Genomic DNA, 16,164 nt, shown 5'->3' with positions numbered 1-16,164 from the left:
AGAATAACAGGCGATCTAGTTAATACATTTTGTCCACTTTTCTAATTCAACCTAAAATTGCTGCAAGTCATCAGTTGATTTTGTTCACTACATGTCACAAAGTAATGTGGCATCTTGGATTGCCTATCACAGAAAGTGGCAGGCTGTTCACCTTCAGCTGTATCATCAAAAATATTCCCTCCATAAGTTGAGAATTTGAAATCTACATCGTGTACTCCTCAATGTAGAGCACTACTCATGAATCCTCAATTTTAAAGTAGTCTGTGTCCATATGCAAGAACATCTGTCCTGCATCCACATTTGGGCTGACAGTTGGCAAGTAATATTTGTGACAGACAATGACCATCTCCAACAGGAAAGAATCTAACCATTATCCCTTGACATTAAATGGCTTTAACATCACTGACTCTCCTGTTACAGCATCGGGGGTGGGGTGGTGGTGGTGGTGGTGGTGGTGGTGGTGGTGGTGGTGGTGGTGGTGGTGGTGGTGGTGGTGGTGGTGGTGGTGGTGGTGGTGGTGGTGGTGGTGGTGGTGGCTGTGGTTACCATTGCCCAGGAACTGATCTGAAGCCACCAAATGCATACTGTAATTGCAAGAGTAGGTCAAAGGTTAGGAATTCTGAGTGAGAAATTCGACAGATTTGCCCCGGTGCTGTCCATTGTCATCTGCAAGGCACAAGTCTGGACTCTGATGGAAGCACCTCCATTTGTCTAGATGATGCAACTCAAGTGCTCCAATTTGAAGCATAACAGTTTTTTGGGACTTAGCAGCCACTTGAATGGCACCCTAACTACCATATTCAGCATTCACTCACTTCACCACAGCACAGTGGCAGAAGTGTGTACCATCTACAAGATGCATTGCAATGACTCACCAAGGCTCCTCCCATAGCACCTTCTAAACCTGTATCCTCTATCGATTAGAAGACGAGGGCAGTAGACACATGGAACACATCCACCTGCACATTCTATGTGTTCGTTCTGCAGTAGATGGTAGGTAAGGGTCACCTCAAGTGTCCCTGCTGACTTTATTTGTGGGAAATGCACCCAACTCCAGCTCCTCGAGAACCATGTTAGAGAGCTAGAGCTGGATGAACTTTGGATCATTATGGGAGGCAAAGGGGGCTATTAAGAGGAGTTAGCATGGAGGTAGTTACTCCACAGCCACGTGAAGAAAGTAGATGGGTTATCATCATGGGTAGGAAAGGGAACCTTGAGGGGGAGCAGACTAAGTCGTGGTCCACATAGGCACCAACGACATAGGTAAGAAGAAAGGTGGGGATCTAAGGCAGAAATTCAGGGAGCTAGGGTGGAAGCTTAGAGCTAGAACAAACAGAGTTCTTATCTCTGGTTTGTTGCTCATGCCACATCCCAGTGAAGTGAGGAACAGGGAGAGTGCAGAGCTGAACACTTGGCTGCAGGGATGGTGCAGGAAGGAGGGTTTCGAATTCTTGGATAATTGGGACTCTTTTTGGGAAACATGGGACCTCTACAAACAGGATGGCCTTCACCTGAACCAGAGGGGTACCAATATCCTGGGGGGGATATTTGCTAATACTGTTCTGTTTGGGGGTGAGAACCTGAATTGTAGTTCCAGTGTAAAGGAGGTTGAGGGTAGTGAGGTCAGTGATAGGTTTACAAGGTTGCAAGAGAGCACCATCAATCAGAATGTTGGTTTGAAATGTGTGCATTTCAGTGCCAGGATCATCCAGAATAAGCTGGGTGAACTTGCAGCATGGGTTGGTACCTGGTATTTTGATGCTGTGGCCATTTCAGAGACATGGCTAGAGGAGGGACAGGAATGGTTTTTGCAGATTCTGAGATTTAGATGTTTCAGTAAGAGCAGAAAAGAAGATAAAAGGGGGAGAGGGGTGTATGGCATTGTTAATCAGTGGTACTGTTACAGCAACTGAGATAACATTTTGAGGACTTATCCACTGAGGTAGTTCAGGCTGAGGTTAGAAACAGGAAATGAGGTCACCCTGTTGGGAGTTTTCCATAGGCCTCCTAATTGTTCCAGTGATGTAGAGGAAAGGATAGCGAAATAATTCTCGATAGGAGCAAGTGTAACAGGGTCGTTGTTAAGCTTTAGCTTCCCCAATGTTAACTGGGGATACTATAAATGGGTCAGTTTTTGTTCAATGTGTGCAGCAGGGTTTTCTGACACAGTATGTAGACAGGGGTGATGCCATATTAGATTTGGTACTGGGGAATGAACCAGGCCTGGTGTTAGATTTGGAGGTAGGTGAGCACTTTAGCGATAGTGACCATAATTCATTATGTTTACAATAGTGATGGGTAGGGATAGGTGTATACCGCAGACAAAGGGGTATAACTGGAAAAGGCAATTATGAAGTGATTAAGCAAGATGTAGGATGCATAGGATGGGGAAGGAAACTGCAGGGGTTGGACACAATTGAAATGTGGAGCTTATTCAAAGAACAGCTACTGTGGGTCCTTGATAATATGTACCTATCTGGCAGGGAGGTCGTTGTCAAGAGAGGGAGCCATGGTTTAATAAAGAAGTTGAAGTTCTTGTCAAAAGGAAGAAGGCTTATGTGAGGATGAGGCATGAAGGCTCAGTTAGGGGGCTTGAGAGTTACAAGCTAGCCAGAAAAGATCGAAAGAGAGGGCTAAGAAGAGCCAAAAGGGGCATGAAGTTGTTGGCGGATAGGATCAAGGAAAACCCTGAGGCCTTCTATAGGTATATCAGGAATAAAATAATGACTAGAGTAAGATTAGGGCCAATCAAAGATTGTAGTGGGAAGCTATGTGTGGAATCTCAGGGCATAGGGGAAGCGCTTAAGGAATACTTTTCATCAGTATTCACATTGGAAAAGGGCAATGTTAGTGAGAGTACGGAGGTACAGGCTACTAGATTAGATGGGATTGCGGTTGACAAAGAGGAGGTTTTAGCAATTTTGGAAGATCTGAAAATAAATAAGACCCCTGGGCCAGATGGGATTTATCCTCAGATTCTCTGGAAAGCCAGGGAGGAGATTGCAGAGCCTTTGGCTTTGATCAGTGTCGACAGGAGTTGTGCCAGAAGACTGGAGAGCATAGCAAATGTTGTTCCTTTGTTTAAGAAGGGGAGTCAGGACAACCCTGATAATTATAGGCCAGTGAGCCTTACTTCGGTTGTGGGTAAGATGTTGGAAGACCTTCGGATTTACAATCATCTGGAAAGGAATCATTTGATTAGGGATACTCAACACAGTTTTGCGAAGGATAGGTCATGCCTCACTAACCTAATTGAGTTTTTCGAGAAGGTGACAAAACAGGTCGATGAAGGTAAAGCGGTTGGTGTGGTGTATACGGACTTCAGTAGGGCATTTGATAAGGTGCCATGCGGCAGGCTCTTACTGAAAATAGAGTTTCGGGATTGAAGGTGATTTAGCGGTTTGGATCAGAAATTGGTGAGCTGAGAGAAGACAGGCGATGGTTGATGGGAAGTGTTCATCCTGGAGCTCAGTTACCAGTGGTGTGCCACAAGGATCTGTTTCGGGATCACTGCTGTTTGTCATTTTTATAAATGATCTAGATGTGGGCGTAGAAGGATGGGTTAGTAAATTTGCAGATGGCACTAAGGTTGGTAGAGTTGTGGATAGTGCCAAACGATGTTGTGGGTTACAGAGGGACATAGGTAAGATGCAAAGCTGGGTTGAGAAGTGGCAAATGGAGTTTAATGTGGGAAAGTGTAAGGTAGTTCACTTCGGAAGAAGTAACAGGATGCAGAGTACTGGGCTAATGGTAAAATTCTTGGTAGTATAGATGAACAGAGATCTCTGTATCCAGGTGCATAACTCCGTGGAAGTTCCCTTCCAGGTTGATAGGGTTGTTAAGAATGCGTATGTTGGTGTTTATTGGTAGGGGGATTGAGTTTTGGAGCCATGACACCATGTTTCAGCTGTAGCAGACATGGATAAGGCTGCATCTGGATATTGCACACAGTTCTGGTCACTGCATGATAGGAAGAATGTGGAAGCTTTGGAAAGGGTGCAGGAGATTTACTAGGATGTTGCCTGGTATGGAAGGAAGGTATTGAGAGGAAAGGCTGAGGGAACAGAGGCTGCTTTTGTTGGAGAGAAGGGGAGGTGGTGAACAGTGACATAATCGAGACATACAAGATAATCAGAGGGTTAAATTGTCTTTGAACCCATGTTATACTCATTTGGTCTGACTCCACTCCAATTGGTTAACATGATCATAGTGAGAATCTTTTTCCTTGGATGGTGAAGGCTATCACGAGGGGACATAGCTTTAAATTGAGGGGTGACTTAGGATAGATATCAGGAGTAGTTTCTTTACTCTGAGTAGTAGGGGTGTGGAACGGCCTGCCTGCAACAATAGTAACCTTGCTGACGTTAAGGGCATTTAAATGGGCATTGAACATACAGAGGGATAACAAAGGAACGGTGTAGGTTAGATGGGCATCAGATTAATTTCACGGGTCGGCACAACATCGAGGGCCAAAGGGCCTGTATTGTGCTGTAATGTTCTCTGTTCTAAATATCTTTTGTCCATATCCTGAATGAATATGGACTAAGACCATTTTGGAGCCAGCACTGCAGGCTTGTCTTTGAACCCATGTTATACTCATTTGGTCTGACTCCACTCCAATTGGTTAACATGATCATACATCAAGCATGCATGAGTTCCGTTAAAATCAATTTTGGCTCGTTACAGGCACACTTCTATTGGATTTGCTAATCAGCTGGTGGTAATAGCTGACAACTTTGACACAACCAGCATTTCACATTATGTTGATTTCATTATTTTATCATATTATAATGTAAGCTAGTTTCCACAGTGAGGTTCCACAGCCATGCTAAATGAAATACATGTCTAGATAATCTGTATTGTTGGTTTAAGGTATATCTTCGTCAGATCACTGGGAAAACTCCCCTGCTATTTGAATAATTTAAAACTACCTGACAATGTTGATTTTAGTTCCTCATTTGCAAGTCAGTGCCTTCTGGTAGTGCATATTTGCCCTTTACTGGTAACCCAGGTTGTGTGTTCAAGATGCTCAAAGGGGTTTGAATACTTGACCTTGAGCCTTGGCTCATCCTCTGTTAACAAAGACAAAGCATATGATTTGAATGACCATATCTGTTCCCCCAAATGGATTCTTACTCAAACAACCACTTTGCTAAAAAGGATAGCATAATTTGAAAGCTGCTTGAATTGAAAAACATGTTCTAAGTGATAAATTTCTTAAATGTTCTTATGCATATTCTAATAGGCTGCTATGGAGTTGCTCCTGAGAAAGCGACAGAAGATTGGATCTGTGCAAGGTGTGCAGCTAATGCTTTAGCAGCAGTAAGTATTTTTATTATTGCAAAGCATGACTATTTGTACAAGGAGACCCAAGAGTTGTGAAGTGGTCTGTTTTCTTTAAAAATGCACAGTAATTTACATTGATCCATATTGAATAATTATCCAGAAAGGTAAGAGAAGTACACAGTCATTATTTTATGCAAATTCTTAACAGTTAAATCTTTTTATGCTAGAGCATTGTTAGTCCGGTTTTGTGATGCCTAGTGTCTGATTAAGTAGATTAGACCTAGTGGTTAAGAAGGAGTGAATGTCACTGAAACAAAAAATTGTTATGCAGTTTGGTGGAGACATTGCCAGATGAATGAATTTCCTGGCTACATTCTAGAACTCTGGCTGAGAGTCTCAGAATAGCAGTTGGTCTAATCAGGACCAAGATGAGAGGTTTCTTAGCCCAGAGTTATGAATCTTTGGAATTCTGTACCTAGAGGGCTGTGGATGTTCATTCAAAATGAGATTTTTTTGAGTAATAAGTGAATTGAGGAATGAGATTAGGGTGGCAAAGTAGAGTTGAGATATTAATTGAGTTATTGCTTTTTAATTGAGTGGCAGAGCACATTTGAATGGTTGAATAATCACCATGTGTTCTCATTAAAATACAAAATCAACAATGTAGAAGTAGCACAAGAACATTTTTGGAACCTTTTTTGGCTTTTAAGCTTTAAGCATGCTTCTATGAATTTACATTTTTTGTCCACCAAGCATACAGTGTGTGAAATTGAAATTTGAATTTCCATTTTGTTTGAATTTCTAAAACACTGAAACACCAGCCTGTTTGATTCTGATGTGGAGGAGCCAGTGTTGGACTGGGGTAGACAAAGTTAAAAATCACACAGCACCAGGTTATAGTCCAACAGGACTAGCGTTCGGAGCACTGCTGCTTCATCAACTATCTGATGAATGAGCAGCACTCCAAAAGCTAGTGTTTCCAAATAAACCTGTTGGACTATAACCTCTTGTGTGTTTTCTAACTCTGATTGACTGACTGTTATGCTATGGTTATATAAAATTGCTGTCAACTATATCAGTTGTATACTGAAACAAAAAACAAAATTTGATAGGTGCTGCAAATCAAAAATCAAACCAGAAAAGACTGATAATACTCAGCAGTGTTTAAAATTTTAGATGAGACTTTTTCATCAGAACAGTTTTCAACAATTTTTGACCTGTATTACAATTCCCTTCACATTCACAGGATTGTTGTCTATGTACCCTTCGGGGAGGAGCACTTCAGAAAACCACTGACAACAGGTCAGACCAACCAGTAGAACTGCACAATGTGTACATTTATTTTGTAAATGATGTTAAATCTTAAAATGTACTTGGAATTGCATGTTCTGTAGCAAGCTCAACTGAGGCAAAGTGTAGTTTTTATTAAGTTGAAGAAGTACACTTAATTTAAATGGAAGGATTAATGGGACTAAGAAATGAGATCAAGTTGATGTTCACTGATGCATCAGAGGTGGCTCTGAAAACTTCTCTCTATTTGTTTGCACCTGCTCAAAGTCTAGTTCTACTTTGTTTGTTGCTTTGGCTACAAATTCGCTGAATCTTCCCAGTGCTCTGAAATAATTATTTTCAGTTGGATGATCAGAAACTGGTGTCACTACCATAAACTGCAAGATTAATTTCTTGGGCGTCAACGAAGTACTTTCAGCTGTGCATGCTCTTTGAGCTAGTATTATTGTTTCCAGCCAGCTGCTTATTTTGTATTTTCACTATTGGGCACACTGAGCACAGTTGTCCTTTTTCTATGGAGTTGGCGATTAGGGCAAGTTGTCCCTTTCTTGCCATCTCAGCAACTATGTGCTAGGCACTTGCCATGGACAGCCTTCTAGATCTCCACCATTTTTAAAACCCTTAAGTGGTCAATTAATGACCTCCACAAACCGCTGACTCAATTGCTTGCCTTCCCACTCGGCAAGAAAAGGGTTGGTTTGTTAACGAGAAAACCAGGGCAACCTGTCTGTTTAGGGAGCTCCACTTCCTGTGGGCAGGATGGGAATCAAGTGGTGTCACTGAATCCCCACAGTTTGAATCCCCTGAGATCTGTAAGGCCTTATCTTAGTTCAGACCTTTGCAGGGTAGGGGGTCCAGCAATGATCTTCAGACCCAGAAGCTGACAGCCTTTGGTCTGCAACTTCTGATGGGGAAGGGCTTCAGGATCGAGGCTTGTGACTTGCTGAAATCTCACTGGGCAGCTCTTGGGTGCCTAATTTGACCTTTATCTGGCAAACATGGTGTAAGGATGGGGAATTTAATCACCTCTGAAGATTGTTGCATCAACCTTTGGTGTATGGAACTCTTAATCTCAACTGTTTTCTTGATTTATTAAGTTTTCTGATATGATATCTTTTATCTTGGAAATGATTTGGCCATTGCAAACTGATCTTAATTTATTTTATTAATCTGAACACTTAATCCAGGGCTGTTTGATGGATTATTGAATATTTGAAATTGGCAGAGGGGACGGGGGTGTTATTTTGCAAACCAGTTTTCTTACTCCATATTTCAGATAACCATGTAACTCAGAAAGCCTTTTTGTGTTGTCATGTCTGAGTTGCTGCTTATAAAGATAACCAAGTTAATCCCAGTTTCCTGATCTTACCCCTTTAAAATATATTTGCTTTTGCAAGTTACTATTGAATATTTCACTGTTGCCCTTTTCCAGTAATGCATCACAGATCATCATTATTTACTGCATTAAAAACCCTAAAGTCTCTTCCTTAAATCTCAGTCCTATGATTATTGACTTTCATATCAGTGGAAGCAGTTTCTTCTTTTAACATCGACTGTCTGTTTAAATTTCCTGTGGACTTTGTGATCTGTGGAGCTGATCCCAGCTTCTTGTGATATTAATGTCCCTCATGCATGGCTTCATTCGAGTGAATTGTTTGTATACCTTGTCTAGGTCCTTGATGTCACCTTTTGAAATGTGATGACTAGAATTCAATATTAACCTTACCTAGGTCTCAGCTAGAGAATTATTAGGGAATAGCATAACTTTTGCTATGTTAAGTACTGGCCAAGTCATGAAATGTAATGTGGGAGTAGCTACTAGCCACTGGTTTCAACATTCAAACAGTCTTTTCACTACAGTTCTGAACTGAGTAATTGAGTGATTGCATGATTCCAACTGTATATTCATTTCATTTCCTCAGTCTGCTTCAGTACCTTCACCCAGCTTGAAAAATCATTGGGAAAGAACACCCATCTTCTGCCATGGTGGGATGTCTTTTATGATCTGGTCAGAGATACTTAAAAAGTTGTTGGAAGTAAGCTATATTGGAGAGATTTGCAATCAGGATGTGAAGTGAAATAAGAGTAATGTGTTATGCAACAATGTAAATTCATTTCCCATTGACAAAACCTTAAGTAATATGAAAATGTGTTAACACGTAAACTCTACACGAGCAACCTGATTGTGCAAAGATACCTCTTTTGTTCGTTTATTCGCTGGGTCTATCCTATTTCAGTGTTACTTTTAAAATTTATGCAGGTGGGTACATCTACTGTGTGCTGTTGCAGTGCAAGAAGTACGGTTTGTGAATGTGGCTGAACGTGGCCCTGTGGATGTCAGTCCGATACCGCCACTACGCTGGAAACTGGTATGGAATCATAATGTTGAAGTAACATAACAAAATATAATTTGCAAAAGCCAAGTTCAAATGTACACTGGGAATTAATGCACTGATCAAGTTTCTCTACTGTGCACTGCCCCAAACAACTGTTTTAAAATTTTAATCCATAAAGCTATTTTTTTGCTTTTGTCACGAATGCATTTGGTTTGCTAACTGTGTAAATTGGCCAGCAGTATACATTTTGAAATTCTGTTTTTAATCTGTTCTTAGGATACAGCTAAGCCAACATCTTTACCTCCTCATTATTTGTTCTTTTGAAGGTAGTGGTGAGCTACCTGAATCGCTGCAATCAAAAGGGTGGAGGGACACTACAGTGCTGTTAGGAAGGACATTCCAGAATTTTAGCCCAGGCACAGTGAAAGGGTACTGATATAGTTCCAGGTCAAGATAGTGTGTGGTTTGGAGATGAACTTGCAGGTGGCAGTGTTCCCATGCATCTTATACCGTTGACTTTCTAGTTGACAGAGTTTTTGAAAGAGGTAGAGGTGCTATTGAATTGGAGGGAGAAAATGCCTGACAGCTAAAAGCCATGTTAAATAAGCAAAATAACAATTTACATCAAATTGTTTTCAGCTACACTAAAAACAGTTATTTTCTTGGTCATAAATTATTTAAAAAGAACAGAAATACACAGTAGTCAATGACTAACAGTATTCTGGGGAAGGGTCACTGGACCTGAAATGTTAACTGATTTCTCTGCACAGATGCTGCCAGACTGCTAAGTTTTTCCAGTAGTTTGTTTTGTTTCTGATTTCTAGCACCCACTGTTCTTGTTTTTTGTTTAATGACCAATCATAGTTGTCTTTGAGTTCAGAAGTTACAACTGCGATAAACTGATATGTAATAATTAACTGCTGCCCTTTATCTGAATCAGACAAAAGTGAGGACTGCAGATGCTGGAGATCAGAGCCTAGATTAGAGTGGTGCTCTAAAAGCACAGCACCACTCTAATCTAGACTTTATCTGAATCAGTTTGGAAGACCATTCTTTTTAGATTAGATTCCCTACAGTATGGAGACAGCCCAACAAATCCACACCAATTCCCCTACCCTATACTTACCCCTGATTAATGCACCTAATACTGTGGGCAATTTAGCATGACCAATTCACCTGACCTGCACATCTTTGTGATTGTGGGAGGAAACCGGAGTATCCAGAGGAAATCCATGCAGCCACTGGGAGAAAGGACAAACTCCACACAGACAGTTGCCCAAGGTGGGAATCAAACCCATGTCCCTGATGCTGTGAGGCAGCAGTGCTAAACACTGAGCCACCATGCCATGCCACTCCTGTCTCTGCAATTTTTTTTTTCTGCTTCCCGTCATGTTGGCTGTTGCAAGTTTTGAATCAACATTTCATGCATCCCAAGCTCCGCTTCACGATTTGAGTCCAGATTTTAAGTTAACATTCCAGTGCAATATGTACTGACTGTGTTAAACTAAGACCCTGTTTACCTTTGCGTATAAATTGTAAACAAAAAAAAGTGCAGAGCTATTCAATAAATAGAATGATCACTTATGATCTTCAGATATTTGTATTTAAATGGAAGCTATTGTTCTATGTATCTACAACATCTTGTATCCCTGCCGATAGTTCATCAAGAACAACTGTCACCAAAGTGTACTACCAGATCATTGATCTTTTTACTCCTTGTGGAACATTGGTTTTCCTGCTGCGCTCTCTTATATAAAGAGAATATAATTGGCAGCTGTGAATGAAAATGGGAAAAGTAGCTTACATATTTTTGGTTTAGGCAAATTATATCATTTTGATTGGATACCTCGATTATTCAGCCGGTCCATCTGTTCATTCTATAAGCATATTTGTTTTTGTTTTTTTAAATTCATATTCATAATTTATTTACTACTTTTTAAAAATTCTATCTTTACCTCCCTATTCCTACCATTTTTCATTGTTTTATTAGACGTAGTTTTGGGTTAAGAGTGCTACAATTTCATAATCTACTTGGTTTTCCTGTTTTTCAATGATCCTTTACAGAAAGTGAGCGGAGCTCCTTTCAGTTGTTAGAAATATGGTGAGATTTTTGATGCTACCAGTGTAAAACCAAAAAAGTGGAGTATCAAAATATTTTCTTACTACTGTCTTGTTTGCCAACAAATAAAGTTATTGATGGTAAAGATTTGAGTGTAAAAAAAAATGCAAATAAAAGTAAACTTTTGTGTTAAATTAATTTAAATTTGACATTGAGTGCATTGCAGATGTGAGTTTGTTTCCTAGGCCAAGTTATAAAGTGCAGTAAAAATATGTCTGGTGATGTACATGGAAACAAATTGACCAGTATTACCAAATATTCCAACCATATAATTGTGTGCTTTTATCAATGATGTAACTTTGATCTCTGCAGAAATGCTTCTATTGTAAGAAAAGAATGAAGAAGACTGGTGGTTGCTGTGTGCAATGTTCCCATGGCCGTTGTCCCACTTCCTTTCATGCAACCTGCGCCCAAGCTGCTGGTGTGATCATGCAGCCTGATGACTGGCCGTTTGTAGTCTTTATCACTTGTTGCAGGCACAAAACACCCAATCAAGCAGAGGTAGGCTATGTTGAAGAGTAGCAACTATTAATTGATGCTAAATGGATTGATTGCTCCACACCTCATACTTGTCAAATAAATTAATGTCCAGCATTGTTTTCAATTGCATTTGAGGTACAAGGAAGGAGTGCAAGGACCAGTTCACCAGGTTAATCTCTTTGATTGTAGACTTGTCTTTTGAGGATACTCTGTCTACATTCTCCATAGTTTCAAAGATTGAAAAGTATCTTCATTTGAAACTTACAGAATTCTTATATGCCTTGACAATGTGGATGTATATAACATGTTTCCCCTGGCTGGTGAGTCTAAAACCAGAGGACATAATCTCACAATGAGGGTTAGGCCATTTAAGACCGATCAGGATGATGAATCTTGGAATTATCTAACCCAGAAGGCTGGAGACTAGTGACATGAATGAATATGGAGATAATGCGGGAAAGTGGCATTGAAGGAATAGCTGGGACCTATTGCAAGGGTATTAGTAGGCTTATTGAGCAATTTAAAGGTGATGGGCAATTGGCCTGGAAAATGTGTACACATGAGAAAGAAAGAGAGGTAAACTCTTATGTTAAACAGTGGTGCTGTTAGCTGTTTGACTAAAGAGAATTGAACAAGAGTTCTGTAGTTTTGAAAGATAGAGAAATCTTCGAACAGTTGGCTAGTTGTGTGTTGCTAAGTCTTAAAGGCAGTGTGTTATTAATGGTTAAGTGAAACAGAAAGTAGGGGTTGAATGCTCACAAGCATTAATGAGCCAGAAGAGAGGTCAAGAATGTTTGCCAGATAGTAAGACTGTTATGGTTAAGCTTGTTGCTTGTGAAAAGCTACAATTATGATTTAGTGCTAGAATGTATTTCCTAAGAGTGAAGGGGAAACAGCTCCAAAAAAGGAAGATGGACCATCAGAACATGAGCAATTGTTCAGACTATTCATGACAAAGTAGCTTTTGAGGGAGGTTGAAGGCCAGGTCATGAAAAGCAAAGAATCATAATGCCTTGTAATGTTTTAGCAGGTTTTGATGACCCATTTTGTCCAATTAAACCTTTTGGACTACAATCTGGTATTGTGTGATTTTTAACTTTGTACACCCCAATCCAACACCGGCATCTCACAAATCATTTTGTTATTGATATCTTGAGTGCGGGGAATGGTGTGTAAGAAATCCATGGGATCTGTTCAGATAAATGCGAGGTGCTGCATTTTGGGAAAGCAAATCTTAGCAGGACTTATATACTTAATGGTAAAGTCCTAGGGAGTGTTGCTGAACAAAGAGACCTTGGAGTGCAGGTTCATAGCTCCTTGAAAGTGAAGTCGCAGGTAGATAGGATCGTGAAGAAGGCATTTGGTATGCTTTCCTTTATTGGTCTGAGTATTGAGTACAGGAGTTGGGAGGTCATGTTGTGGCTGTACAGGACATTGGTTAGGCCACTGTTGGAATATTGCGTGCAATTCTGGTCTCCTTCCTAGGTTATGAAACTTGAAAGGGTTCAGAAAAGAAGATTTGCAAGAATGTTGCCAGGGTTGGAGGATTTGAGCTGTAAGGAGAGACTGAACAGGTTGGGGCTGTTTTCCCTGGAGCGTCGGAGGCTGAGGGGTGACCTTATAGAGGTTTACAAAATTGAGTGGCATGGATAGGATAAATAGACAAAGTCTTTTCCCTGGGATCGGGGAATCCAGAACTAGAGGGCAAAGATTTAGGGTGAGAGGGGAAAGATATAAGAGATACCTAAGGGGTAACTGTTTCACACAGAGGGTGGTACGTGTATGGAATGAGCTGCCAGAGGATGTGGTGGAGGCTGGTACAATTGCAACATTTAAAGGCATTCGGATGGGTATATGAATAGGAAAGGTTTGGAGGGATATGGGCCGGGTGCTGGCAGGTGGGACTAGATTGGGTTGGGATATCTGGTCGGCGTGGACAGATTGGACCGAAGGGTCTGTTTCCATACTGTACATCTCTATGACTTTATATTTGCTATATGATGTGTTCTGTGTGCTTGACCATTATTTGTCATTAGCCATATTTGTTGCATGCTATGTTAGAGATGTTTTCACGGTCTGAATGTTTTTCTGTCAATAATCTTTGCGTCTTCTTTAAGTTCCACTTCTAATAAGCTAGTTAGTCATTGACTAAAGAAACCAGCCAAATTGTTTCTGTTACTTGACCAGAAGCAGTCTAAAAGTTCCATAATTGGCTATATCACACTCTGGTAAAATTTATAATCACTGGAAGAGTGGGACTGCAAAAAAATCAGTACACCCCTCCAACCTTGGTTGTAACAATCTTCAAAGCCACATAACTGAGAGCAGGCTGGATGGTGCAATGATATAATGCACTGGACTAGTCGTTACAAGACCCAGAGCACATTGGTTCAAAGGCCCATTTAAATTCACTTCTTGAAATCTAGCCTCCATGATGGTGGCTAAGAAGCTATCATCAATTATGGTAAAAACCTACTGGGTTTGCTAATGTCTATTTTAGGGGAAAAAAGTTCTAACCTTATGTGGTTTGGCCTGCATGCAACTGCATTCCAACAGCAATGTTTCTTTTTTTGAAATTCATTCACGAATTGAGTGTTGTTCCTGGCTAGGCCATCATTTTATTGTCCATCTTGCAGTTAAGAGTCTGGAGTCACATGTAGGCCAGACCAATTAAGGACAGCAGTTTCTTTCCCTGAAGGATATTAGTGAGCCACTTGGGTTTTACCAACAATTGGTAATATATTCATGGTCATTATTAGATTCTTAATTCCAGATTTATATTGAAGCGAAATTCTACCATCTGCTGTGGTGAGTTACAAACCTTGGTTCCCAGAATATTACCTGGGTCTGTGGCTTAACAGTCCCATGAAAATACCACTCGGTCATTTGCTTCCCCAATGAATGTGATTTATTGTTAACTGCTCTCTGAAATGGCAGACGTACTATTCAGTTCAAGAGCAGTTAAGAATAAGCAAACAGTGCTAGCCTTGAAAGAGGCCAGAGCTTAAGCTGAATTTGGGTCAACTTCTTCTGGACAGTAACAGATGTCTGCCATTTTTCTGAGCCATAGATGTTTATTGTCTTCCCACTTCAATTTCTAAAAATATCTGCTGTGGATCCTATACAAGTATTCTTCCGTAGTCCCCTATCAATTTAAGAAGGGAAGACTCCTGACTGATCATTGTGCACTTTCTTGTATAGCTAAATATACTAATCCTTGCTTTTCCACAATTTGTATTTTTTAACTATCACTGTTTTTCTTCTATTGCATACAGTCTGTACAACATTGTATTGCATCAATTACTCATTCGCCTTTTTGAAGGCAGTAATGTCTTTCTGACTGCATGAAATAATTTTTTTTTTAAAAACAATAGAGCTCAGCCCTTTGATAATTCATTGGGGTAATGTCCTCTTCAGTTATAATATTTTAAGACTTTATTTTGGCAGAATCTATTAATGTTCAACATTATTCATGGGTAAACTATATAGCAACTTCAGCACTGGAGCAGATTGTGCAGTTAAATATGTATATTCAGTTGTTGTTTGTCCAAGTTGCAAGTCTGCACTGTCAGCTTTGCAAAAGCAGCTCAACTTTAATATTTTTTTTAAGGAAAATAATTTCCAGCAGTGTGGTGGAGACAGTTTTGAATTGTGGCTTTCAAAGGTGAATTCAAGTACCAAAGGTGGCTAAAATTTGTAGGGCCATGGGGAAGAGTTGGGGAAAAAGGCAAAAAAAATGAGGACATCAGCTTCATGAACGATGATTAACTTCTGTGTTGTAGCTGTGCGTTAGGAATCATAACTTGTTCCATCTGCCCATTTACAATTCACCTCTAAGTATGGTTATTACAAGCATGTCCTCTGACATCAAAATTTAACTCTTGTGAGTGTTACTCCTTGGGAAGATTTGAAATATAACAATTCAATCCTTTTTTTTAATCCTCTTTCCCTCAGTCTCTTAATTCATTTTTTCTTCACATTCTTACTCCTGCACCTAATGTGATATTGAATTTATCATCTTTAATTCACCACCTTTTCAAAGATCACTCACTTCTGATTCTTCTAAACTCCAAAAGATATCGGCCTAACTGCATTCACCTTTTTGTCATTGTAAGCCCAAATTCTAATAGTAATTTTGGAGAAGGCATTAAAAAGGAAATTAGAGATGCAAGTAATAAAGGTATGTCTATAATTATGGATGACTTCAATCTGCATATAGATTGACTAAATCAAATTTAGCTGCACTACTGTAGAGGAGGAATTCTTGGAGTATATGCGGTAAAGTTTTTATGAATCAATATTTTGAGGAACCAGCAGTAGGAAAGACCATCTTTGTTTTGGTTATTGTGTAAAAGGGAATGAATGGTTGAGAATCTAGTTGTACGTGGCATCTTAGAAAAGAGTGACCACAACAGGATAGAATTCTTCATTAAAATGGAGAGCGACATTTCTGAGACTAAGAGTCTTGAAGTTAAATAAAGGAAGTTACAATGGATGAGATGTGAGCTAGCTATGATAAATTGGGTATCGTTATTTAAAAGGATGACTGTTGCTTGGTAATGGCCACATTTCAAGAGTACATGGGCAAATGTCAAAAATCCTCCAGACCGGTGTAAATATGAAACAGGAAATGTGGTCAAACTCTGGCTAACA

At 40.0% G+C, this 16,164-nt stretch overlaps 1 protein-coding gene across 2 annotated transcripts in view; it reads left to right on the top strand.

Moving 5' to 3' along the window:
* kdm4aa (lysine (K)-specific demethylase 4A, genome duplicate a) overlaps nucleotides 1-16,164 on the top strand; it is a 67,074-nt gene that overhangs the window by 35,784 nt on the left and 15,126 nt on the right. For both annotated transcript variants that reach the window (XM_072574535.1, XM_072574534.1), the window contains exons 15-18: nucleotides 5,246-5,322; nucleotides 6,533-6,588; nucleotides 8,837-8,945; nucleotides 11,344-11,532. In XM_072574535.1, the coding sequence (XP_072430636.1) occupies nucleotides 5,246-5,322; nucleotides 6,533-6,588; nucleotides 8,837-8,945; nucleotides 11,344-11,532 (431 nt within the window). The remainder of the gene's footprint in view (nucleotides 1-5,245; nucleotides 5,323-6,532; nucleotides 6,589-8,836; nucleotides 8,946-11,343; nucleotides 11,533-16,164) is intronic.

Source organism: Chiloscyllium punctatum, chromosome 7 (genome assembly GCF_047496795.1).
Source record: "Chiloscyllium punctatum isolate Juve2018m chromosome 7, sChiPun1.3, whole genome shotgun sequence".
Lineage (NCBI taxonomy): Eukaryota > Metazoa > Chordata > Chondrichthyes > Orectolobiformes > Hemiscylliidae > Chiloscyllium > Chiloscyllium punctatum.
Note: the sequence above shows the minus strand (reverse complement) of the source record. Positions and strands in the feature narration are given on the sequence as shown.